This window comes from Drosophila tropicalis, unplaced genomic scaffold, assembly GCF_018151085.1.
Source record: "Drosophila tropicalis isolate 14030-0801.00 unplaced genomic scaffold, ASM1815108v1 contig_878, whole genome shotgun sequence".
In the NCBI taxonomy this organism is placed as follows: Eukaryota; Metazoa; Arthropoda; class Insecta; order Diptera; family Drosophilidae; genus Drosophila; species Drosophila tropicalis.
Window position 1 is genome coordinate 8,383,344 of NW_027173374.1, and position 25,822 is coordinate 8,409,165.

Genomic DNA, 25,822 nt, shown 5'->3' on the forward strand with positions numbered 1-25,822 from the left:
ATTACCTTTATGAAGACCACAAATCTTCAGAACGAATATTTATTTGATTATATAGAAAATTTGCAAATTTTAGTCTTTCTAAGCCAAACTCAGTCAAAGCACTGATTTAGCTAATCAAGAACTAAACGCTTTCGTTGTTTATAATATAAATTAGCATAAGAAACAACGCAGATAAAGGCAACACAAATTCTAATACATTTGTGTGTGGGTGTGTGTCTATAAACAAAATAATACAGGTTATCTTAAATTTGTATACATATGTTTGTTTGTCATTTGGTCATTCATTGTGGAGTGACCACTGTAGATAAACGTAATTGAGTCGAAGCTTGTTTACCCGCTTGCGGTGCACTTGTTTTTGTCTTTCCAGCAAAACACGAAGAAAATAAGTGCATGGCAACCAACAACAACAACAAGGGGGGAGCGGCTGCAGTTGCAGTGCAGTCGCCGTTGACGTTTTGCACAACTTGTTTTTGAATTGAATTCGCCGCTTTGACGCTGCTGCTGTTATTGTCGGGCCTCATCCGTTCCAGGGGCGTAGTCAAAGTGCGGGTGGAGCCCTCCAGACCGCAGGCAATGCACAGGCAACGCCTCTGACATTTTGAAGAAGTTCGTTGTCCAAGCCTCAACTCAGTCTGTTTTTCCGCATGCGTTTTGTTTTTATTTTACGCTTTTCGTCTGTCTGTGACTTGTTGCGTTGTTTATCAGCAGCAGGCGTCAACTTTGGCGTTGGCGTCGACATCGTGTGGTGTTTGCTTCCAATAGGTTCAGTTAGAATTTTGTTCGCAACGCTTCAACATGGTTATCAATTTTGCAGCCGGACCCGCCAAATTGCCCGAAGAGGTCAGTGAGATTGGTCAGGCAAGATGACATTTAGCCAGTTCTAACCGCTTTCCGTCTTTTTCTTTATATATGTAGGTGCTGAAGGAAGTGCAAACAAATCTGCTAAATTGCAATGGCAGCGGCATTTCGGTTATGGAAATGTCCCATCGTTCTTCAAACTATGCCAAAGTTCAGGATGCAGCCATAGCCGATTTGCGGGAACTGTTGAATGTGCCCAGTAACTATAAAATATTGTTAATGCAGGGCGGTGGCACTGGACAGTTTGCTGCAGTTGCTCTAAATCTTATTGGCATAACGGGCACAGCGGATTACGTGATTACTGGCTCCTGGTCATCGAAGGCAGCTAAAGAGGCAGCTCAGTATGGCAAGGTGAATGCAGTACTGCCCAAGGCATCCAAGTATATATCGGTGCCCAGGCAGAGCACCTGGCAATTGGATTCAAACGCTTCGTATGTCTACTACTGTGACAATGAGACAGTCGAAGGCGTTGAATTTGACTTTGTGCCCGAGGTGGCTTCCAATGTGCCACTGGTCTGTGATATGTCCTCAAATTTCCTATCCCGTCCCATCGATGTCAGCAAATTCGGTGTAATCTTTGCCGGTGCCCAAAAGAATATTGGGCCAGCAGGCGTAACAGTCATCATTGTGCGTGACGATTTGATTGGTAAACATTTGAAGATCACGCCATCCATTCTTAACTTTGAACTAATGGACAAGAACAGTTCTCTACTTAATACGCCTCCAACTTTTGGGTAAGTCATGTCGCGGATTTGATCATATGTTATCCAATTAATCCGTTTGTAATCTTCTTGTAGTATCTATGTTATGGGGCTGGTCTTCAAGTGGATCAAAAGCAATGGTGGTGTAGCCGGCATGGCTGAACTAGCCAAGGCCAAGTCCAAGTTGATCTATGAAACCATTGACAAATCCGACGGCTTCTATTACTGTCCGCTGGAGACGAATGTACGCTCGCGAATGAATGTTCCATTCCGAATTGGCAGTGCCGCCGGTAACGATGCTCTTGAGAAGGAGTTCTTGGCCAAGGCCGAGGCTGAGGGCATGATACAGCTGAAAGGACATCGTTCTGTGGGCGGAATACGCGCTTCTCTTTACAATGCCATTACTCTAGCGGAGACTCAACAGTTGGCTAATCTCATGCTGGCGTTTTATAAAAACAATAAAAATTAAAATGTTCATTTATTTTTTGAAAAAGCTTATCCTTTTTTTGGTTTCAAAGTATGCCTTGCTGTTTGAAGATCTTGTCTAGCTCGTCTTCCAGTTGGCTATTAGTGCCACGGAGTTGATCCACCACCTGCTTTGCCCACACAAAGTATTGGGCACGACGCTCCTGAAATTAAATTTAGAACTGATCTAACGCTATGCTGTGATGAGATTACTCACTTCTGTCCAACCACGAGGCGTGTTGATCTGTAAATCCCTTAAATTGTCCAATTTATCTGCTAGTTTAAGGAGTTTAGCCCGGCTGCTTGTTTTGGCACCATTTGCAATCTGTAAACGTTTTCGTTCTTGCTTCTCCAGTGTCTTGTCATCGGTTACTTCGCGAACCAAGGAGCATATGTCGCCACCGAAGAGTTCTTCGACATCTGTAAACGAGGCATCCGTATCCTCGACGACGTCGTGCAACAAAGCGGCCATTAAGACGTTTTCATCCACTATTCCCGCCTCCACAGCCAGTATCGTGCTGACATTTATCACATGATTGACATAAGGACTTTCTTGTGGATCCTGCATAACGATAAGAACATATTATTTGTGTTTCAATCAACTTGGACACCTTCTCACCTTCCGGCGTTAGTCACGATGTTTGTGTGCCGCATATTGCAAGCATTCCATGAACTTTTTTGATGGATGGGCCATTACAAATTAATAATTAAATTTTAAATTTTAATAACAGGCTAATTATTGGTTGTTATTTACTGTATAAATTATAAATTACTTTTTTGGAAATTATTTGGCAAATTGTAAACACAACATTATTCACGAACTCAAACATGTTCGCGCGGTTTACTCAAATTTTGCACCCTAGTCTCAAAATGAGTGGGCACTCAGCTGTTTTTATATGCTTACGTTACCATTACGCAATTACACTACGTTTGGCGCTTAATTTAAAATAAAAGTGAGGTCTTTATTTCCATAGCTACAACATAAACGCCATAAATACGTTTTGTACAATTGAAATTTCAAAAACATTTTGTGTAAATGTAGTATATGTATTTATTCACAATAGTCCTTGGCTTGTTGTTGATTTTTAATGGTCACCACAGTTTCCATTCCCGTTGGAATTACCTTCGGACGATTCATTTCCCTTTGATGGTACAAAGATAATCTTGCGTGACTTTAGGGAAGACCACTTAAAACGCTTAATGTAATAGGAAATTCCGATTAGGAAAGTAGACATAAGGACCAGCTTGATCAGAAGTTTCTTGCGTTCATCTGACTCTGGCTCCGATGTCCACTTGAGAAATGTGCAAACGTCTTTTGCTATCTGTGAAGCCGAAGCTGAAATTTCGGGATCCTCGTAGGTAACCGATTCGTTGCTAATAATCTGACTCATAGAAATGGCTCCACCCGAAAAGTACGGATTATAGTACTGCCCGTCTTGTAGCACAAAACCAGCCGGTGGCTCACAGTAGCCGGTTAGAAGGGCAAAAATGTAATTTTCGCCACCCTTACGAGCCGACACAATATAGCTTAGATCCGGCGGATAGGCTCCATTGTTGGCCGAGCGAGCAGCTTCCTCATTCTCGTAGGGTGCTGGCAAATAATCACTTAGCTTTCCTGGTCGATCAAAGTATTCGCCATCATCATTAGGTCCATCCCTGACAGTAATCTGTTCAGCCTCTGCCTTGGCTTCCGATTCCGTCATGCAAACGTTCACCAAATTACGGTAAGCAATGTACTGCAATGAATGGCAAGAGGAGCAGACCTCCTTGTACACCTGATACCCACGACGAACACCCTCCTTGTCTAAAGCGGAGAGCAACCCCGAGTCAGTCCATTTGTGCTTTGGCGGATGCACACAATCACTAGAAGCATCCACACTGGCTTCCAGGGCATACAGCAGCAGTCCAACGCCGCCAGTAACGACACCGCCTAGAGCCATCAGTTTTCCACGTCCACGCCCACGACTTCCTGCATTTGCTCCAAACAAATTCTTGCTGGCCGCAAAATTCGGCAACAGTTTCGATGCGAATTTAAGAAACTTACTAGTCATCGCTATATGTACAAAGTTTTCAGGAATAAAAAGCCAACTTCTCTGTTTTACTTTTAACCAAAGCCAGTGTTGTTAAGTGAGAAGTTAAAGGAGTTGCCAGGCCACACTATTAGTACTGACGAATACTTCGTATCTTCCATCTTTCTTTAGAAATAGACCCATATGTAAATGGAAAACCCAACGTAGATTAGACGAAAGAAAATAAGCATAAATGTTCAAAATCGACTTTTGTTTCTTTTGTTGGTTAGCAATTGTACCTCCCTCTTTTTCTTAATTCTGCTTTCTTTTCGACCCTACCATCCATTTGGCCCATACCCTATCCCCCTCTCAGACCTAGAGCCTAACAATTTCAATAGTAGCAGGGCACTTTCATTTGTTATCTACCAACAAAAATCTCTCAACAATAACAAAAACAACAACAAAAATGTGTAACAGCCCACCAAACAACGGTGCATACAATGTTTCCTATCCCCATTCTTCACACTGTGTGACCACGAATCGTCAAAGCTACCTCCCCCTCTTAACTGCAGCGATGTAAACTCTGATTTTTTTTTTTTTTTTTGGTGAAAATTTGTACCTGATTTTTATATTTCCCTTTTTTTTTGTTATTACGTATTATCATGTTTACCATATTTTTACACGCGCTTACACATACAGAGTGAGCGAGAGAGAGAGAGAGAGAGAGAAGGAGATCTAACTGCGTTCTGCTTCTGCGCAACGATGCATAATTCCCACTTTTGAATTTTCGTTCGTTGTGTTGTTGTTGTTGTTGTTGCTGCTGCTGCTGCGCAATTAATAATTCTTTTCGACTAGCGTGAAATTTTCATAAAAGAAGAAAAAGGCATCGGGCCAAGCAACCGCACAAACTTTCCAGCCCATTTTCACTGGAGGCTTGGAAAACCACAGGCATTAGGCAGCAAGCTCCATAGAAATGAGTTCACGTCATAAATTTTATTCAAATTACATTAACAAATGACGTTGTTGTTTTGTTTTTCTTTTCTTGTATTTCAACCGTTGATTGCTCAATTTTTGGGCCAAAAAACAAAGTTAGAGCTTGTTCGATAAGAAATAGATGCACATTCCCATGCCCATTTTGCGAATAAAATAAAAATTGCTCATGGACTCTCTTGACTAAAGCAAAAAAAAAATATGCATAATTTTGCAATAAATGTAAATATTACTGGTCCCCGCTTCCTTTGGGAGACAAAGCGCCATGTTGCTAGTGCTGATGCTGCAGTTTCCTGTTGTCCAGGTCCATTCGAAGAGACGGAGACGATGCTGTGCCCATGTCCCACAGCCATGGTCCTTATCTTGGATGGCTTGAGGAGAAACCAGAAACAAGAATTATAGACCAAAAGCCAGTTGCTATAAGTTCGATTAGTGTGTGTGTGCGTGTGTATGTGTGTGGGCATCCATACACATGTACATATGTATGTACGTAAGTATGTATCTATGTGTGGCTAGAAGTGAAGGCACACGCAGAGCGACTTGTTGTGCAGCCTTTTGATACCCTGTATGGATAATGCAAAGTGGTTAAGATATGTACATACATATCTAAGCTTTCGTTTTATGCCAAATTCATCTAACCAAATTCTCTTTTAATTAAATAAAATTAGTTTGTTTACATGCTATACGCGTTGTTGTTTTTGTCTGCCTTTCTTCTTTTAAAGGCAGGGTATATGCCAGTCGACTCTTAAAGTTGTTAACTCTTTACCTACTGCTGTTGTGGTTGTTGTTGCCGAAGAAACAAACCAACAATTGTGATTACAGTACGCCAGCAGCATCCCAAGATGCTGCGGCAAGAGAGTTTGCTGCATACAAATAAACAATGAATATCAATAAATTTTCCTCACACAATCACACACAGATACAAATGCGCGTGTATATACGGATGTATGTATGCATAGAGCAAGCTGTTTTGTTGTTGCATGTATTTTTCATTATCATAAAACGAGATCACATTTTATTTTAATAGTTTGTTATGTACATCTAAATACTGATGCTACTGTTGATGCGCTGACAATGCGTCTTTGCCTTTCTCTAAACAAAAAAAAATCGCATGAGAGAAATGGCAACAACAACCACTGAAACTTAGCTTTCAGGTTCTTCTTCTCTCACTTTATCTCTCTCTGCGGTTCTAGGCTCTTATGTATCTTGCGAAAAGAGAAAAAACAGCTATGCTTGCCTATTTATGTATGTACATATGTATGTATGTATGTACATATGTATGTATATATGTACATACCTACATATGTACATATGTATGTACAACAACATCACGATCAGACAACTGTATGAGTGTGGTATGTGTGAGTGTGTGTGTAGGCATGCGGTTTGCCGTCGATTCTGTAAACTGAGCTAAAGCTAAAGCCCAAGAGCCAGCTTCATTATGACGTTGTAACTGTCTGTTTTTCAATTTCTCGTTTTGCCCGATTCGCTTTGCCAAATGGACCCCAGATACACACACAGACACACAAACACACACGCACACAGATACACTTATATACTAAGATAGAAATACAACAGGAGCGGATTTTATAAACTGATCGCTGATTTGCGTAAAGTATCGAAAAATGTTTATCAATTACTGTAGAAAGCAAATTAAACAAAAAAAATTTCACATACATATCATGTTACTTAGAATCTTGTGATTTCCAAACGGATCGTTTGAAACCCACTGAGATTTGATATTCATAAAAATTGTTTGTAAATTGAGAATCAATTGGAAAAAAAGAAAGAAAATAAATAACTCTTTCTTTTTTTAAATAAAAAAATATACGTTTATATATTTGTAAACATATAAGAAAGCTAAACCGCCACTGTGATTCCTAGATGAACTCAGAGTTGGAGCATCGAAAGATGTACATAGATCCCCTTACGATTGACTCATGCCATGTTAAATCTACGAGTCTATATGTGTGTGTGTGTTTGTATCTGTTGATGAGTTTTGTTTTAATTCTGCTTCTTGACTTCAATTTCTTATAAAAAATTGTATATGCACGTAATAGTTTGGACTCTACTTTGCTGGAAAAGAGCGAGCGCGCGTAGCCGATGGTAATTATTGTAATCGAGTCTCAAGACTCCTCGAACCAAAACCAAACCCAATCCGATACGATCGGCAATGGCAACGGCATCGGCATCGGCATCACCATCAACCCATCTGACCATCAATCCATTTGGCCAAGGCTCAGATCAGGTTCGTTTTGCGCACACACTGATTTGATTTTCTGTTCATTTCTGATCATTTTGTAATAGTTTTCTTTTGACGCTCCGTTTAAATCATCTCTTTCGCTCTCTGTCTCTCGATCTTGGAGATCGCGCGCGCTTATTTCTTTGATGGAAGATCACCCCTATCCCCAATCCCCAACGTAACGTCACAGTCATCGTCATCCTCCTCAAACCTCAATGTACAAGCATGCTGTTGCTTTTTTATACCATGCATCCACATAGTAAAATGATATATAAGACTCGCCAACATTTCTATGATGGCCAAAAGAAAGCAATCTGAATACCATATAAAACATAGCCAAGTTGTACACATATGTACATATAAGAAAATAGTTATATTTTTTAATATGTATAAAATATTCTACTGAGTACATGGTATGTTAAAGTCGTTGAAAGGTCTTACATACTTCATTTTGCTAAAAGTTGATTGACTGTCTGTTCATTTAGCTTGGCTCGTTCGTTTCTCCGCTCCAGCTCCAGGTCTGACTCTGACTCTGACTTGTTGGCTTGTTGTGTGTGCCTTCGTCGTCTTCTTCCATTTTCGTTTTAGGCCCATTATAGTTTTGAACATGTTCAAGTGCCATTCTCACGATTGTTTATAGTCTTTTAATTTCAGCTCGAGCATAAAAAATAAACAGTGAAATTTTTAGCAGCAGGCGATTTGTTGTACTTAGTTCTTTAATGTAGCAAAATTTTATTTTAAAGGCACAAAGGTTCAAGTTTGGCGCTCGGTGAAAGGCCTTCTCTCAAGTGGTCAATAAGTATACAATAAGTGGACTCTTAGTCGTCTCAATGAAATGTTTGCCCCATCGAAGATGTAACCCATTGAACAAATAGCAAATAAACAAGCTCTAGATCGGATGCGGGTAGAAAAATCTATGAAACATTTATCACTTTTTTACCCTTTTGTGATCAACTAAATGGCATCTTAATTGGCAGCATTAATTAGGCAATGATCGATTGATCATTTTGGCTCTTTTCGCCAACAATTTCTGTCAGAGACCAAACACTTTGGGCATTTTCATATCATGTAGAGGCAATTTTCTATCCACCAACCAACTGACAATTGATTTGCAGAGTGAAAATGCAATTTAAATTAAAAGCGCAATTGAACTGGAAAATTTGTCTAAATTGTTTTCACAATTACACGGTCAGAGTCAGGAATTGGAATTGGAGTTGAAGCGGGAGTTGGAGAGATATACACTTCAGTCACTCAGTTTGCTTTGTATCCTGAACAATTCCACAATACATAAAAATCTCAAAGCTAATGATGCTTTCGTTTGCAATTTATGCATGAGAAGAAAGATCTCTCTGTTAGGAGGAGCATCATTATGATCATCATGATGATCATCAATGGCAGCAAGAGCAGCAGCAGGGAAGCTAGGCAAAAGAAATGGTTCGGTTTGTTTTTTGTTTGTGGGAGTTTGTGGCTTTTTTCTACTTTGCCGCGATAAACATCGGCACAAGCACAAGGCCCGAAGTTTAGAAAGGCAAAAAGAGCAGAAACCAAGTCCAGGCTAACAGCAATCCAGCGAGTCAGCAAGTCAGCGCGCTCTAGGCCCCCAGCTTCTTCTATCTATGTATCTGCAATATATAAATTGTATGTATCTATAGCCAGAGCTGAGCCACATATAATGTATCTGTTGGATGCTCTCCCTTGCTCCCTCATGCGCTCGCTCGCTCGCTGGCTCTATCTCACTCACTCTCTCTCGGCTTGTGGTAGTATCTATGTAATGAGCGTGTAACTGAACTTCTGTGGAGCCCAAAAACTCCTACAACAACGACACCGACGGAGCAAACAGTCGGCTGATGATGATGGTACCAACAACTGTACTGGTCTCTTTTGGCTCTTTGCCTGCCTGCTAGCCTTACTGCTTGGCTCTATCTGATGATGGCCGTTAACGTTAAAAGTTAAGGCTGAAGAGCGCCCGACCCGACCTGGTTGCCCCCCTCCGCCTTCACCTACCATGCCTCCCCTTGCCACTCAATATCAATGCCTTCTTGGATCTTTCGGCTTGGTTCTGCTGCCGCTGCTGCTGCTGGTTCCACTCGTAAACATGAGGTACGTTCTTTTTTTTTTCTTCCTCGACTTGACTTCATTTGTTTGGCTTTTTTGGGAGACAAAACTGGTTATTACTCTTTTCTTTTTTGTGTTTTTCAACCTCCCCGCCACCGCCGCAGCAGTTATGTTTTGTTTTTTTGTTTTTTATTACGGTCCGCAGTGGCGTATGCAAAGGGGACCACTGGATGGCCAAGTTAGCCGAAAAGATCAGTCCTAATGCGACGACGCTGACGCTCAGCAGCAGCAGCAGCAGTCGAAATCCAAATCTCAGCAGAGTTGGCAACAAGTAGGAAGTGGGCGCTTGGCCTAGGCTTGGCCCAGGCCAGCCTCCATTTACCTCCGCCACACGTCTCCATTATCCATTCGCTGCTGCTGTTGCTATAGTCCCATCCTCTAACCAGGCTAAGCAACTTTTTTTTTGTATCCGACTCCTTTGTTACATTTTGCGAGAGGTAAACGATCGTTAGAAAGGTTTTTTTATACATATATATGTATACATATGTATATATGAAGCCATGGCTTCAGATTTGCGCTCATGTCTTTTTATTGGAGCTGCAGTTGGAGTTGGAGTTGAAGTTGGTGCTATCGTTACCTATGGTCATGCTTCCTTTTGCCTGTCTGTCGTTTAAGATGGCTTTTTGGCTGCGTTTGTTGGTTGGTTGGTTGGCTGGATGGTTGGACTTGTTGGTTTGTTTGTTTGTTTTTATTTTGCAGTTTTTATATCCATTTTGGTGGCCTGGCATCCTCCATACTCCATCCATCCTCGAGCATCCACCATCCTACCTTCAGCTTCAGCTTTAGCTTCAACTCCAGTGGAAGGTGGCATGAAATGCTGTTAACCTCATTTGAACTTTGCCATTTGTTTTGAGCCATTGGATAGGCCGATCTTTCTTTTTCCTTTTTTTGGACTGTTTAGACAGGCCCAAGCCAAGCAATTTAAATATATTGCAAACAAAAGGAGTGTATGTAATTTAATGTGAGTGGATGTCCACGTCCACGTCGTCCCCACATCCACATCTACGACCACGTCCACATTGGACATGTATGTTATGTTGGATTTGGATGCGGCCTGGCCTGGCCAGTCCAGGTCTGCTTCTGGCAATTGGGCAATGCCAAAAAAAAGATACGAGTTCGTCGCAATGGGGTTGAGATTACTTGGGTCAGAGCCTCCATGTGTATGTGTGCACACACCTTGAAATTTTGCGCAATGACAAGTAGTGTATCCCAGGCAATTGTGTAAGTGTGTGTGTGTGTGTTGGAGTATCTTTTAATCTGCTCTAGAGTTACAGCGCATTGAATTGGGTTAGGCGATGTGGGGGCCAAAGACTGTGGGAAGAATTGAGCGTTTAATTGGGGCAACAAGCCGATATCTTAGCAAAAATATTAGACCAACACACAAGTTCACTGATACAGATGATCTTGGATAAGGTTTATGGGGGAAGCACCTCAACTGGTTATTTTTTGGCAGTTGAGAAAGGTAAATTACCCACACTATCTTATACATTTTAACTTTTAGTTAGGAAGTAGGATAATTGTATATTTCAAGTGAAAGATAGAATTGATCATTTAATACAGTCAAACTCCGTTAAATCGAAACTCACATCTTTTAAATCAAATGCGTCTGGAAACAGTAAGAGATTATTGATGCGATCAATTCAAATTCAAACATTACTTCAAATATTTAGGAATGAAAAAAGGGAAAATATGTATATCAAATATTGAGAATAGCCCATTCAAAAATCGTTTACACAAAAATCAAAGTTTACATTCTGTTGACCTAGCTAACTGGGTCTATTAATATTTATAAGGCATTTAAATTACCTATAAATAAAATAAAAAATTACAAAGTATTCCCTATTTTTAAAACCATTCAGTTGGGCAAATTGTGAAACAATTTCACAATGAATGGATTCCCCAAGGAATAAATAACAAAAAACGCCCACGAACTCGAATATTTAAAATGAGCTCTTTGCGCACACACGTCACAGATACAGTTTTTGGGGGATCTTTTTTCTTCTTCTTGCGAATACCAATTACAGGAAATGGAAAATTCGATGAAAATAGTATTTAAATACAATTTTGTCATTTCTGCACAAAATTTCATTCACTATCCACGCACGAATGTGTGTCACCTTGACGACAAAGACGGAAAAAACTTAAACAAATGAAATAAAATTCTACCCGCTGGGCAAATTTTTTGTTGTTTTTTTTTTTTTGTATATTGAGAAGTAGGGGAGAGCCATTGAAGAATGAAAAGGGGGTGAGGAAACGGTGCTGTGACGAAGACGAAGAAGATTACTACTACTGACTGACTTGGACTTGGTCTTGGAGTTCGATGAAGCAACAGCTGCGCAAGACGAGTGTGAGTTCATTTGCCTGGCCCTAAATGTTTCTGTAGGTGTGGGGTGCGGGAAGGAAGACAACAACAGCAGCAGCAGACAAGACAACCCTTCAGACAGAAATCGCCCTAAGTTTATTCCCATTTGGTTTTTTGCCATATTCCCGAAATTTGGCCATACATAACATATGAATACCCTTATTGCTGTACATGTATGTATGTATGTATGTATGTATGTTTTTCTCAATGTATGTATGCGTACATGCTTGTATGTACATTCCTATGTACAACAATTTTTGTATAGAAAAACCTTTCCCAAGCATTTCACTACAATTCCATAAGAAAACCCACCCCGCCAACCAATAGTTAAAGAAAAACTCAAACACGACCAAGTTGAACGCGCCGTTGTAATTATTTTAATATAATTTTTTTCACTGCGTCATCATTATTTTTCTCCGCTTTTGATATAATTCTTCTTTGTATCATTTGCACACATACACACAACTCGCAGGCATTAGCTCGCATACACACAGAAATTCACGCTCAGCAATAAACCTGTGTGTGTGTGTGTGTGTGAACCTTTTCTACAGCGGCAGAGAGTTCAATTACCACCACGTTGGAGCTGCCAACTCAAGATGATTTTCTATTTTAAATATTTAAAACTGAAATAATAAAAGAAAAATGTTATTTATATTCCATCTAATCAGATTAAAACTATCCAACTAATCATTAAAATATTTAAAAAAAAAAATGTATGAAATTTTAATCAGTAATTCGAGTATCATTTGAAAAGTAACGCGTGGACAGCCCCAGATCAAGCAGCGGATTTCGGCTGAGAGAGCAAAAGCGAGAGAGAGGCTTGTTATTTTCTGGTTAGTTTTGATCTCATGGTGAATTTTAAATATGTGATACTCTTTTGCTCGATGTTGGACCCATTGGCTCGATGTTCGTAACAGTTCGATCGCGTTGCGTATGGTGAGAATATAAAATGCGAGAGAGCGGCGTTTTTGAGTTTTGTTTTTTCTGCGCCGTCGCCGAACGTTATTCCTGCCAACATGAACGTTACAAAAAATTAAAAAAAAAGATATGCTCGGCCAAAAGTTATAAACAAACACACTATAGGAAAAGATAAATAATTTACAAATACGGAAAAAATGAATTGAATTGTTGTCTGCCACAGCGTCGCGATTCTTCGGTGATTGCCCGGTTGTGTGTGTGCATGTGTTTGTGTGTATATGTGTAACGAATTTTACAAAATAACTGTACACTGCCAAAATACTGTACAAAATAAGAGATAGAGAAAAGTAAGCTTGTTGCGTTAATTGCCCTCGCCGACGACTTTAAATTAAAGCAAACTCAGCAAGAAAAATAACAAAAAGAAACATTGAAAAAAGAAATATTAAATTAATATAAAAGTCACTATCCTCAAAGTGTGTATGTATTTGTGACGACGCTTACCGATAAAATGAGTAGTGCGGATGCACGCAACATTTGCGCACTCTCTCTTGCTCTTTAGTGCCGATTATTTGCTAATTAGAAATGATTTAATTTCAATAACAATTTAGTGAAAATAAAATTGACAACAGGCAGCAATACGTGGAAAAGTTCAGTTAAGTGCGTTTGCGTTTGCCTGTCTATATATACATATGTACATATGTATATAAATTTATGTGTGTATATGTCGTATGTGTGTACAATTCGCCATACTTCTTCAGCTTCAGCAGAACACAAAAGCAACAACCACTACACTGAGAGAGCGAGTGATCGTCGTTGTTCACTCCACTCATTTGCCTGCTCTCGTTCTCTTAGTTCTGTGCGCGTGTGTAGCTTTAATTGAGCTTGTAGTAGTGGTATGTATGTATGGTGTTTGTGTATATGTATGTGAAAGCACGCGAAAAACCCTATAGAAAAAAACCGCTTGCCAATAAGCGGTTCTTTTACTGGCGTTGCCACACAGCTTTTCGCAATTTTGTATTTTCCAATTGGAGTCTGCTAGCGACGAGGAGATCTGCGAGGTTGTCGAGCAATTATGTTAAGCTTAACCGTCACAATATATTATACATATATATTCTCTTCTTTTTCGTCGTTTTTTTTTTTTTTTTTTTTTTTTTTTTTTTGAAATCAACGAACATTTCTTTTTGTTACTTGTGCTCCTACTGATAAGAAGAAAGCAACAGCAGCGGCAGTCAGAACCAGTCGCCTTTACCCGCTTATCAACAACATTTTGTAAAGCAAAATGGGTCGCTCCTCGTATGGCATTGTTTTGTTGTTTCAACTATTTTGCACTATCGCATTTAACAATGGAAATTAAAACGTACAAATAAAAATAAATGAAATTAAATTGAGGCGGACTCTACTACAACTACTACTATAACAGCAACAACAACAACAACTACTACTGTTTTTAGTGAGTGAGGGTCCAGTGTTTCACATTAAATATTTAGTATTTGTGACTAGATCCACACTCATTAATAACGGTAGTTCAATCATCGAAAATGGGAAAGAAACACGTGTCACCTTTGTCATTCTAAAGGAAGTTTAGTTTTGCATTTGTTTCCAAAAACCTTAACGGAAATCAACCACCTGTTTTTAAGCCTCTCTATCTCTCACTCTCCCGCTGTGTGAGTGTATTTCCCTCTCTCATACTCTCTAAAGGTAATTAGTCAACCAACAAAACACGCACGCAACGTCAGCCACATAGAACGATGTAGCACCTGGAGAGAGAAAAGAAGTAAATGTAGAATAAAACAAGATAGAAGTAGATCTTGCTCTCTAGGCTTTAGGTGACTTGATTACACCGCACTAAATTAACATTAATGCTAATGTGTATCATTTTGAACCCAAAAAAAACCCAAAAAACAAATTAAGTCTCAAATTAATTGTCGAAACGTTGGCTGTTGCTTTTACATCATGATACAATTCAAAAACTATGGTTGGAAAAAAACCAACACAAAAGGTTCAACAACATTTCTGCCATGGGATGGGACTCTAAAGGTTCCGCCTTGAGTTTTTCTACCGGAACAAATTGCTGAAATTCTAAGAAGAAACCGTATTACCCTGTGTATTTATAGACCATAGAGGGTATATTTGATGTGCGACACTTTCTGATTCTCTTTGGATCAAGCCAATCTCTCAAATAACATTTATATCTTGAGAAAAGTGAACTGTTTAGTTGGTATCAGAAAAATCTATTGACAATATTTTTGAGATCTTCAATGAGATCACTAATCTACTTGCTAATAAATAGGGTATTATTTTGGTCGAGTGAGACTTGGAAAATTTTTGTATATATTTATTTTCTTCATGTTCTTTGTTTTCTCCTTTTTTCTAAGTTTTGACAAATATACAAAAAAAAAAAAAAAAAATTCGTAGAATATGGCGAGTTTATTGTTTATTATTTTTACCGAACTTTTTGAAGCCGAGATCAGCAGAAATATAAACTGCAACGAGATGCCGTTCGTCGCCATTATTCTTAAACAATCAGGCGACGACGTTTTTGTTGTTGTTGTCGGCTTTTGAAAGAAGACAGAGAGACAGAAAGAGGGCAAATAAAGGCAAGGGGGGTGTGTATTGTATATTATTATTGTATAAATCAGCAAAAAGAGAAAAAAAGGCAACGACAAAAAATAATAAACCTTAATTCGAAGCTTCAAGCTTTTGATTCATTCAAAAAAAAAAAAAAAAAAACCACAAAAAAAAAAAACGAACGTAGCCAGTCGCCGCCAATTGAGCTATGAAAACCGATCAAACGAAGGCCCCAATTGAAATTGTTGCCGGGCCATTGGGATGATGGGAATACAGAGAGAGAGAGAGAGAGAGAGAAAGATAGCAAGAGGAGAAAGGAGATGGGAAGGGGCAAACGATGGAGCAATGACATGACATGCAAAACCAAAAGCAAACCAAACCGAACCGAAAATCACCAATCACCAGAAAATGCCACAGAAAAAATCGTGCACTGGCAATAATCATTGTAGGATTGAGCTGGATGTGGATGATGCGAGTGTGTGTGTTTGTTTGTGTGTGTGTGTGGATGGATGGATAGATGGAGTCCTTTCTATGTGGCAGCGTCTCTTGACTCTATTTTGTCGGCGAACATGGATCTAGTGCACGGTTTGTTCATGATTAAGTTCGTGACTAGATTTCATGCTCGTCTATTAAGTTGGGTCAGCACAACAAGAGCGCAGCGCAGAGGGCCATCTAATGCAGTTAATGTGAGTCACAATGTAAGTTCCGTATGAGAGAAGGGGGTTTGGTGCAGTTTTTGGGGCTTGCCACAATTAGCAGACGCATTAATTATAGATGTTTTTTTTCTTTTCATAGAGAAAAACCGATTGCCGCCTGATTGACCCGTGACCCACATGATTCAGTGCCACACGCCCCGCAGTTCTCTTTCAACAACAACAAATGAGCCCGCAAAAAATAAAAACAAAACCAAGTCAACGGCCTTTACGCAGGCGTAGTTGCAACCCACCCCATCGACTCTTGCCCCGCTTACCACGGATGTGTTGTTGCCCGCATGTTGCTGTTGCAGCTTTACTGCTGCTGCTGCTGCTTGCCGCTGATTTGTGCGCTTTTATCTGCAACTCTGCGCTGCTGTGACTCTCGACTTTGACAGTCGCCTCCTGCCCACCAATTTATGGGCGTGCGACACGCGATTGAAAATCGAAACAAGCGCCCCTAGACAAGCAAATGTTCATACATACAATAAGTAACATACATATACATATATATATATATATATATATATATATATACGGTTGACAAACATCACAGCAGTTAATGTGGATTTGGGTTTGGGCCAGCATTCGTTGTTAATATTAGTTGTGCGCGGAAAGCGTGTGAAAATCCATGGGGTTGTTGTGGCTGGCGGCGGCTTAGCGCCTGCGGGTCGTCGTGGTAAGTGGCCATGTTTGAAAATTTTAACGGGTTTTTCTTTTATTTTTCCAATTGACATTGTTGTCAAGTTCCTTTTTTAGTAGGTTAGGCGAATGGGTGTGCTTGATCTTAGGCGCTTTGATGATGACAGTTTATTTATTTATTTATCTCTTGCAACTAAGATTAAAACAAGTCCCTTTCTAAGGAACCCATTGTTTAAGATGTTATTGGGCCAAATAACTTTCTTTAGAATAGAGCTTGCCATATCTAGCGATAGGACAAATTGTTTAGTAGATAAGAAGACTACATATATATTTTTTTCAGATAAAACTTATCTGGCAACTAAACAGGACTATTATGATCTTTGGCTTTTCTAAGTTAAATATTTAATTGTCAATAACCTTTGCAAAGTGATTTAAATATAAATAGTATTAATTTGTTAAAGTTTTGTTGTTATTTATTTTATAGTTGGTTTTAAATTCATCTCTTAAAAACTTATGTACATAAAGCAAAATTATTCATTTTAATGAGAATTTACATATATCATAGTACATGTATATTACATTTAGATCATATATCCAAACAATGTTTTATGGCTTTTTCCTTTGACAAAGGATCCAAGCGTTACATAAATTGAAAACGGAGCCCTTATATGTATATACCTAAAACCATTTGATCTTAAGTGGAAATTAAATATTGTTTTGATGAAATGTGAAGAAGCACTTCAAAATAGTTCCATTTCAGAGTGAAATGCATTCAATTCGGGTTAGGGCGTAAAGTGAGATGAAATCAAATAGTTATTTACATTAGAAACCATCTACATATAAAAAATATTATATTTAAACAAATTGAGATCAAAGTTGTCTAGAGCAGAGATATTTTATGTAAGACATTATTTTCGTTGTGTGGCTCAATAACAGGTATAAAGAAAAGTTGAGGTATTTATGGTTGAGTGGATATAGCCAAATGATCTACATTTCCCCTTTCTCGTTTAAAGCAGCTGACAAGTGGTTGAAATAACTTTAGGGTAGAGAGAGGGACTGCAGTTTTGGAGATAAGTTGTTAGGGTCATTGCACCCCCTTTACACTCACTGACCCTTCGCCCCCGCAAACGAGTTGGGAATAAACCTGCTATTGCTGTTCATAAAATGACTTTGCATTTAAAACAAAACAAATTTCTCCTCCACTCATTAATGTTAATTTCGAGTTTTTTTTCTGAAGCCGGAACAGAAGCAGCAACAGCAGACACCTTTTCAACCCTATTTTCAAGTAGTAGTTTTGTTATTGTTTTCACGCTTATTTGAAATGCCAAACGCAGCAGCAACATTTGTTTTGGACTTATTTACATATTTTTTAAATGAAATGCTGCTCTATTTTAAATATACACACGTATATTGTATGTATATGGAGTATATAGAGATGGCTAACCCCAAAGCGAGAAAGCAGCAAAAAGCACTGTAATGCAACGACGGCGGATCCAGAGTTGCTTCTTGTTGTTGTTGACATCGTCATTTCCTTCCATTTCTTGAAACCGTCAAAGGCTGAAACTAATTGATATAATAGTTAAAATAACAAACTAACTAACGAGAAGAGGCGAAACAAAGAGCAAGAGAGAGAGACGACGACCAAGATGACGATGACGATGTCGGCGGAGTTGGCGAAGTGCAAAACCTTTCCAATTTGAAAATAGTTTTGTTCTTCTTTTGTTGTGTGTGTGTGTGTGTGTGTCAGTACTTGTTCCCACAAATAACAGCAACAACAATGCCACAGCACTTTACAAACGAAATACTTGGTGGGGATACTTGGAGTAGAAGCCACAAACTGCTGAAGCGGAGGCAAGATGACAATGCAACGATTAAAGCAAAGCAGAACGAGTCAGTCAGCCAGTCAGCAGCAGCAGCAACAACATCAAGCACTATATACCAACTTGAACTCTGGACACCACAACAGCAGCTGGAAAAATGCTTGCCCCAATCCCAATGCGCGGCATTTCCGTTTAGCCCGCGAGGATGCATCGCTACATCTTGTTTTCCGCTCCCCTCGACATCGTTTTTGACCAATGAGGCGGACGAACGATGATAATCAGAAAGAAAAATAATCACATTTATTAAATCAAAATAAAGAATGAAAAAAAAAAAAAAACAAAAAAAATGTATTAAAGCGTTTTGTCTGTCTTTGATTTGTATGCTGTAGCAATAAAGGAAAAGATAAGAGGAGGAGGAGATACATGAATGTAAGGGTTCCGTCGAATGGTAATTACATAGTTTTCAAAATTTGTAATAATTGGGATTAAAATCCGTCGAGTTAGTTTATGGATGAGATTTAGTACGTAAACAATTGTTTTAAGAGCTTAAAACTACTAGACAATAAATAGTCATACTTTTTTTTTCAAAGATTAAAGGACATCCATGTAAGACTATGAAGGTCCGACCTAATATTACACCAAGTTGTTATTCTATTTTGATGGAAATAATTTTTAGATTGTTATATACATATTTCAGTTTGTCCTGACAATTTATATTTACAACTCTTTTTTGAAAACTTTTAGCTGGGGCTTGTTTTTAAAAAGTACCCGCCACAATTGGTATATTGAAACTACTATCGATGTTTAACTTATCGATAGTTTTATTAAGGGTACTTGTGAATTAGGGTGAACCAGCAGCAAGCAATATAAATTTTAATTATTTATTAATTAACAATAATACAGAGAATTCAGTTTTTAATTATAACTATTTGGGTGGAAATATTTGTAAGGGATTTTTATGCCTCACGCACTGTGGCGCCCTCTTGAAATTTGTGCAAGAATTCAAATCATTGGCAGTTAGACTTTTGAATTTAGTTGCTAATTTAATAAGTAAATTCTTTAGCATAAGCAAACAACTTTGCATCTCTTCGAAAACATAACAAATTTATGTATCTAGTGCATTTTTATAAACCTTGATTCTGAAGTTGTTTCGTTTGCTTCCATTTTTTTTTAAGTTTCCTACTTTAACGAGCAAACACAAAGTTTAAAAGGCGGCGCAGGGCCACTATGATTAATTACATGTGCAATGCGAACAACAACAAACTTTTGTTGTACTTTTATTTGAATTACTACGTTTTGTTTTGCACACAATTTCGCAGCTCTCCAAGTAAGTTGTGAAGGAAAGCTGCCAAGTCATGCCAAAATAAATATACAATATAATAATAATTATAAATAAGAGAAAAAAACCTAAATAAAACATGGCTAACCTTCGCCTTAACTCGCTCGACGCTTTTCAATTTGGGTAACTGACCCATCAAACGGCTTTGTGCCACTTCATCGTTGTTGTCGTCTGTTTGGGGGTATTAATAGCCTCACCAATATGTTGGTCTTTGAGTTTGTGCACCAAATCCGTCGTCGTCGGCAGCGACGTTGACGCTGCTGCTGCCGGCTCATTGTTACTATATTTTGTTGCTACTGGTCTTGCTTTGGTTATTGTTGTTGTTGTTTTTTTTTGCTATTAACACGATTTTGAGCAATTTAAACTTCACTTTGCTTTTCGTGTACACTGACCAACTACCGCATTTCGCCTGATCAGCTTCAATTTCGGCTCGAACCTCGTCTTGTGCGGTTGAGTTTTGTTTTGTTTTTTTTTTTTTACTATTTTCCTTTCTTTCCATTGGCGAAACCAGCTTCCTGACCAAATGTTGCAAATATTTATCCTGCTGCTGCTGCTCCTTCGATCGTCGATTGTAACGCCAACTGTCACGGTTATAGAAGATATTCGCAAGGCCTTCAAGGGCATTACCAACGACAGTGAGCTTGTGGATCATATTATACCGGAAATGTATGGTCCATTTATAATGAGCAATGCGAATCCAACCTTTGTCTTCAGAATGCCCAGCCAATTGCCAGAGGATGATGGCTTTGAGATTTTAGCTATGAAACGTTCAGATTTTACGGAACCAATATTTCCAAATGTCACAGAAATTCCATCAGTTGTCGAATCTTCAGCCCCTCCGTTGCCAGAGACGAATGTAAAGACCAGTCTGGTGACTGCACCACAAGGGCAATGGCAGCAAATCGGTCTGGAAGGTTGGACGGGTGAACTACAACGTCCACAACCTTGGCTCGAAGAGGGTCACAAGTGAGTATCTAGAGGAAAATAATGAAGATTAGTTGCGAAAAGTTTTAAAACTTGCGGAAAATTTCAAGTAGAGCATGTGGTTTAAGACCTTACCTCTTTCTAGGGATAAACATCAATCGATTGAATGGCAAAATACATATCCTCGCGATCAGATACTATTGAATTTGAAGAATCAACATTTCGATGGACGTGTCACGGATATACGAGTTATAAGCGCCAACAATGGTCAGCAGGCCCAGTTGGAGGATCTGATGGATGAGAAGAATGTGTATATAGCCAGAGTGAATGATCCATTTGGCTATTCAATGAAGTGGAAGTTCAATAATGCTAGCCTAGAGGAACGACATCAGCAAACGGAAGCTAGCGAGCGGGGTAAACGTGATGTCACTCGTCTGTATTCCATGATCAAATGCTCGACTAGCTGTGATCCGTTGATCTTCAAGGGCTATGGTTGCTATTGTGGGTTTGGTGGCCAGGGCGTACCAACTGATGGCATTGATCGGTGTTGTCGGCTGCACGACAAGTGCTACGGCCAGAGCAATTGCATCTCTTATTTGGAATACTTTGTGCCATACGTATGGAAATGCTATCGCGGCAAACCACTCTGTGCAATCGATCATGGTGAATGGGGCGGACCTGAGTCATGTGCCGCTCGTCTGTGTCAATGTGATCTCCAGTTATCTCGTTGCTTGAGAAGATTCTATTGCCCCCGACGACGAGCTGTGTGTCATTCCTCTAGATCGCGACGTTTACAAAATTTAATATTTTTCGATTAGTCCAAAGAAATAAATTATATGTGCTTCCTTTAATACGCTTATATGTATATATGTTTATTTGATTGTTGAGTGGAATTAATGATGTCTCTGGCTCTTGCGTGAACCGCTTCTCGCTTTATTGGCACTGGATTTTTCTTTGTCTTTATCCGTTTTACTACTGGTGGAGCTAGAGCTGGTTGCTGTCGTATTGGAGGAACTGGAACTGCTCACACTATTTGGTGCCGGAGTCGTAGCCAATATTTCAATCTGCTGGGCAGCAAATTCTTTGATTGCCTGACAGTCCTTCCAAAAAAGAAGCGCCGTCTTGTGCTGGCTTGTGTGGGGTTTATAGGCCACCAGCACATTCTGGGTCATCAGTAGGACATCTCGATGCAACTCATTGATATTCCGAATGACGCCTGATTCAATGTTCCGTTTAATACTGGGTAAATCCATTGGGCGAAGGCACAGCTCGGCATGTCGCTGGGCATGCTCATCGTGAAAAGGACGACGAAAAGGTGATGAATGCTTACTCTCAAACAGTGTGGAGCAAATCGTTTGAAAAAGTTTCCTCGATGCCGCCCTTGTCTCGCGGCGATCGTCGTGGTGATTGTGTTCACTGGAGGCCGGTGAATTTGGTATGCTGTCAATTACGGGTGTGGAGGAGCAGCGACGTCGTGTACTGGAGCGGGCAGTGGAATGATCACTGGCTGTTGTAGTATCATCATCGACCATTGGGCTTTCAGAACGATCACGATGTGGTAGCTTTCGCAGCAATGGAGCACGTGCGGTCGGAGCGGACGGAGGCTGAGGTGGATTGGTATCCACCACATCGGCTTTAGATTGTTCTTCCATGCTGAACGATTTATTGTTGGTTGGCTGCTTATTTAACTTGGAGTCTGTTTTGCTGACATCTGCTATTGCGGAAGATTCATCATCTGTCCCTGAAGTCGGTTTATCCTCCGACTGCTTAACCACCTCTGTGGGTGGCCCCGGTGTGTCCTGTCTGGTAGCTCCCTCTTCGGTGGACGCTTCTGTTTCTACAATCGTTGTCCCAGCTTCAGGAGACGTTCCCGATTCTTTTTCTTTCTCCATCAGATCACTTTCTTCACCCTTTTTTGATTCCGTTACGGACGTATCTTCGGTGGCAGGCAGTGTAGCAGTTGGCACATCTGCTGTGTCTTCACTAGAACTGCTTATTAATGTGATAGTCTCATTTATTTCCTCCACTCCAACTTCACTAATTAAAGGTTCCGTGGTGGGATCGCTGGATTCTTTCGCTTGGCCTTCGCCAATTGCTTGATCTCGATCTTTGCTCTCACTGCTGTTTGTGGCTACTGTAGCCAATGGTACATTGTCATTTGAGTCATCACTCGAACCAATGACAACCTCAACCGGCTTCACCTCATGTAATTTCTTGACTGGATTTGTCTGGTCTCGTTTAAGGGCATCCAACTTATCCTCGAAATCGATGACCTCGTCGGCTTTCGGATTGTTGGTTGGGGAGGCTACATCTACATCATCCACATTCTTAAGAATTTCATCTTCGATGGCACTGGCCATAGCGATATCTATGTCATTCATCATAATGTTTTGAAACACTTCTAAAAGTTGCTCATCATTCGGATCCGTTTCATCGCCACCAGCATCGGGGCCAACAGAAGCTGAAGCAGCAGCAGGCGCTGGCGGTGCCGTCTCTAAGCTGACTGAATCCCCAATCGTTGTTTTTGCATCATTAGTTCCCTTCGCGGCGGTGGCGTTTTTGTTTTTCTGCTCTAACAACATGGACAGTGTTGGAGCAGCCTGAGAGGGACTCTTGCCGGGAGTGGTTGGCGTGCTAGGCGTTAGAGATTCACTACCAGGAGGTCCACTAATGGGTCGTGCCATTAACGCCGGATCTCCCTTAATGGCCGGTTGATTAGGTATTGATGTGGGTCCACTGGTTAGCAGAGAGGTGATAGTGGGAGCCGTGGTTCTAGCCACACTCACAGTTGCACCCGCCGAAGTGGAGGAGGAGGTTGCACCAGCTGATGTGGTACTTAGCAGAGAGGTTAGCAGTGGAGAAGGGGCTACGGCGGCCGAGGGTGGCTGTTGCTCCACATCCATGTCCACCGCTGTCGTATTGGTATCAGGTGTGGTTGGTGTGCTTCGTTTAGTTTGCCTCCAATTTAACGCCAACTCCTTTTTCCTCTGCTCGCGCTCTCTCAAGCGATTTTCCATAGTCATTTCTTCTATGCGTTTGGCTTCCTGTGTCTTCTCAATCTCCTGCCACATCGTCTGCAGTTCTTGCTCAGTCATTTCATCAGACTGCAAGGTTTCAATCTCCAATTGGATCTTGCGATACATTTCCTGGTCACTTCGCATTTGTGCTTTAATTTCCTGCAATCTCTCCTCGGTCAGGCGGCGCAATAATAGCTCAGTTGGTGGTTCCACCGTTGCCGGGGAGGAAACACTACTCTCACTGCTACGTTTCTTTCGTTTGGTTGTCTCCACACTCTCCAGCATATGACCATATTGAACGGCACAATTCTTTTGGGAATACCAATCTACCGGTCTGTTGTTGTTATTCCCATTGCCGCCGCAAACTGTTTTCAATGTGCGGCTTACAGATATCCAATTCTGATCCCCGCTGCAGGATACAGCCGATGCTAAACACAATTGCTCCCGCTTCGACCAAGTGTCCAGAGGAGTCCGGCTCAGTTGTAAGCGTTCTTGTATGCCAGACATTGTTTTAAATAATTTTATTTATTTTTTATTGCAGACAATGTTTTCACATGGCGTCTAATGAAACCAGGGATGCAGGCACAATGAAATGTATCGATATCCGTTTCGATTATTCGACAAACCAATAATGGCAGAAAGTGTCGATTACACACCTCCGTGTTATCGAATGGTGTTAGCAAATACTGAAGTTTTACAACACTAGTGCCGAACTCTTTTAAATAAAAGCAATAACAAAAACTGGTTTAAAGACGTACCAAAAAAGAAAAACTAATTTACAAAAATGGAATCATTATCGCACTTAGTTAAATCGACATTGCCGAATTACTTATCAAATCTTCCAGTTCCCGATACCTTTGGAGGATGGTTCAAACTGTCGTGTGAGTTTTTTCTCATTTGGGGTCAAATCCAATTGGAATTGTGATACAAAGGTCTGCAGTGGTAATTAAAAAGTATCTAAGCCTAAATCTCAATCATTGGTAATGCCAGTTAACCAGCAATAATAGTTTGGATAGTTTTTTGTTATTGTTTAAGGTTATGTGGCATGATGTGAACTACTAGGGGAACTGCAAGGCTTACATATCTTACTCTTTTCAGCCACTCTGCCTGTCTATTTAAAATGACAGATTATGCAACATTTTGTTATTGTCTCACAATTTGCTTTTAATTCCTTTGGTTTATCTTTGAGAAAGTGATAAACCAAAAATGAAATTAGATAAGTGCGTAGACGACGCTTCAATGCACTACACACACACACACACTCTGACATACCGTTTACAGTTATGCGTCGAGAGACGTTGACCTTGTGCCGGTTTCACTTGAATGAGAACTGTCGATCTTAAAATATGCCCTGCTAATTGCTTTACCTTTTCTCTTCTCTCTTTCTCTTAGTCAAGGATTGGCTGGCTCTCATCCCTCCAACTGTTGTGGTCGCTGGAATTGGTTATACCAGTTATTTGGCCTTTTGTCCCGCAGCTCAGGCTCGTTGCAGTGCCAAGAATAGTGGACGCTGCAATAATTTGATACGCAAACATGAGGCTAAAGTTGTGGACATGATCGATGTGGAGGACATTGCCGAGAAGGCAGCCTTTTGTCGCTGCTGGAAGACCAAGAATGTGAGTGAAATTACTCCATAATAACTTCATTGATTTATTACAATCTTTCCTCTTTTTCCAGTGGCCATACTGCGATGGCAGCCATGGTGAACACAACAAGCAGACTGGTGATAATGTGGGTCCCGTTGTGGTCAAGAAGTAAACACAGCTGTACCACATCCCGAGAGAAATGGTTTTGATAGCATTTTCCCCTGTTGAATTGGTTTTTTTACGTAGATTTATTTCTCTACGTTTACATTTGCCTTTAGAATTAAGTTGAATAGATTGCAGCCTGTTTCTTTCGAGTTTTGAAATCTAAACGATTTCAAATTGTTTTTCGATTTGGTCCACATCATGTCAATAATTCTTGTAATTCTAAGCCTAAAGATAGTTCCATGAATAATAAAATATTGGCAAAAAAACAATGCAAAGTTTAAAGAAATACATCAAATGGTATTATTTTTGCAATAATTAATAAGCCAATGATGTTTTTACTAAACAAAAAGGTATCATTCTTAACAAATGAATTTGCCTCAAATTTCATATCTTCTTTGATCTTGTTATT

The 25,822-nt window shown here is 40.0% G+C and overlaps 7 protein-coding genes across 7 annotated transcripts in view; 3 read left to right on the top strand and 4 right to left on the bottom strand.

Annotated features, from left to right (window-relative positions):
* Positions 1–73, bottom strand: part of jus (julius seizure) — a 28,342-nt gene extending 28,269 nt beyond the window's left edge. The window contains 1 exon segment of the mRNA XM_068298970.1: positions 6–73. The gene's annotated coding sequence lies outside the window, so the exon portion shown is untranslated.
* A 592-nt stretch (positions 74–665) lies between these two features.
* LOC137583828 (probable phosphoserine aminotransferase) lies at positions 666–2,052 on the top strand. Its single transcript, XM_068298968.1, has 3 exons — positions 666–840; positions 916–1,592; positions 1,656–2,052. The coding sequence occupies exons 1-3, from the start codon at positions 796–798 to the stop codon at positions 2,026–2,028; spliced, it is 1,095 nt and encodes a 364-aa protein (XP_068155069.1). The 5' UTR covers positions 666–795; the 3' UTR covers positions 2,029–2,052.
* Mesh1 (Metazoan SpoT homolog-1) lies at positions 669–2,803 on the bottom strand. Its single transcript, XM_068298969.1, has 3 exons — positions 2,644–2,803; positions 2,242–2,586; positions 669–2,188 (listed from the first exon to the last, which is right to left on the bottom strand). The coding sequence occupies exons 2-3, from the start codon at positions 2,494–2,496 to the stop codon at positions 2,072–2,074; spliced, it is 372 nt and encodes a 123-aa protein (XP_068155070.1). The 5' UTR covers positions 2,497–2,586; positions 2,644–2,803; the 3' UTR covers positions 669–2,071.
* Positions 2,804–2,961: 158 nt separating this feature from the next.
* Cyt-c1L (Cytochrome c1-like) lies at positions 2,962–4,141 on the bottom strand. The gene has a single exon (XM_068300745.1). The coding sequence runs from the start codon at positions 4,073–4,075 to the stop codon at positions 3,110–3,112; it is 966 nt and encodes a 321-aa protein (XP_068156846.1). The 5' UTR covers positions 4,076–4,141; the 3' UTR covers positions 2,962–3,109.
* A 15,476-nt stretch (positions 4,142–19,617) lies between these two features.
* On the bottom strand, positions 19,618–24,238 carry Brd8 (Bromodomain containing 8). The gene is made up of 2 exons (XM_068300495.1): positions 20,781–24,238; positions 19,618–20,695 (listed from the first exon to the last, which is right to left on the bottom strand). The coding sequence occupies exon 1, from the start codon at positions 24,167–24,169 to the stop codon at positions 21,539–21,541; it is 2,631 nt and encodes an 876-aa protein (XP_068156596.1). The 5' UTR covers positions 24,170–24,238; the 3' UTR covers positions 19,618–20,695; positions 20,781–21,538.
* On the top strand, positions 19,879–21,463 carry LOC137584902 (uncharacterized). The gene is made up of 2 exons (XM_068300496.1): positions 19,879–20,687; positions 20,791–21,463. Exons 1-2 carry the CDS (start codon positions 20,245–20,247, stop codon positions 21,461–21,463), a joined length of 1,116 nt encoding a protein of 371 aa, XP_068156597.1. The 5' UTR covers positions 19,879–20,244.
* A 124-nt stretch (positions 24,239–24,362) lies between the features above and the next one.
* Cisd2 (CDGSH iron sulfur domain 2) lies at positions 24,363–25,699 on the top strand. The gene is made up of 3 exons (XM_068301309.1): positions 24,363–24,543; positions 25,055–25,278; positions 25,340–25,699. The coding sequence occupies exons 1-3, from the start codon at positions 24,447–24,449 to the stop codon at positions 25,418–25,420; spliced, it is 402 nt and encodes a 133-aa protein (XP_068157410.1). The 5' UTR covers positions 24,363–24,446; the 3' UTR covers positions 25,421–25,699.
* Positions 25,700–25,822: the final 123 nt, after the last annotated feature.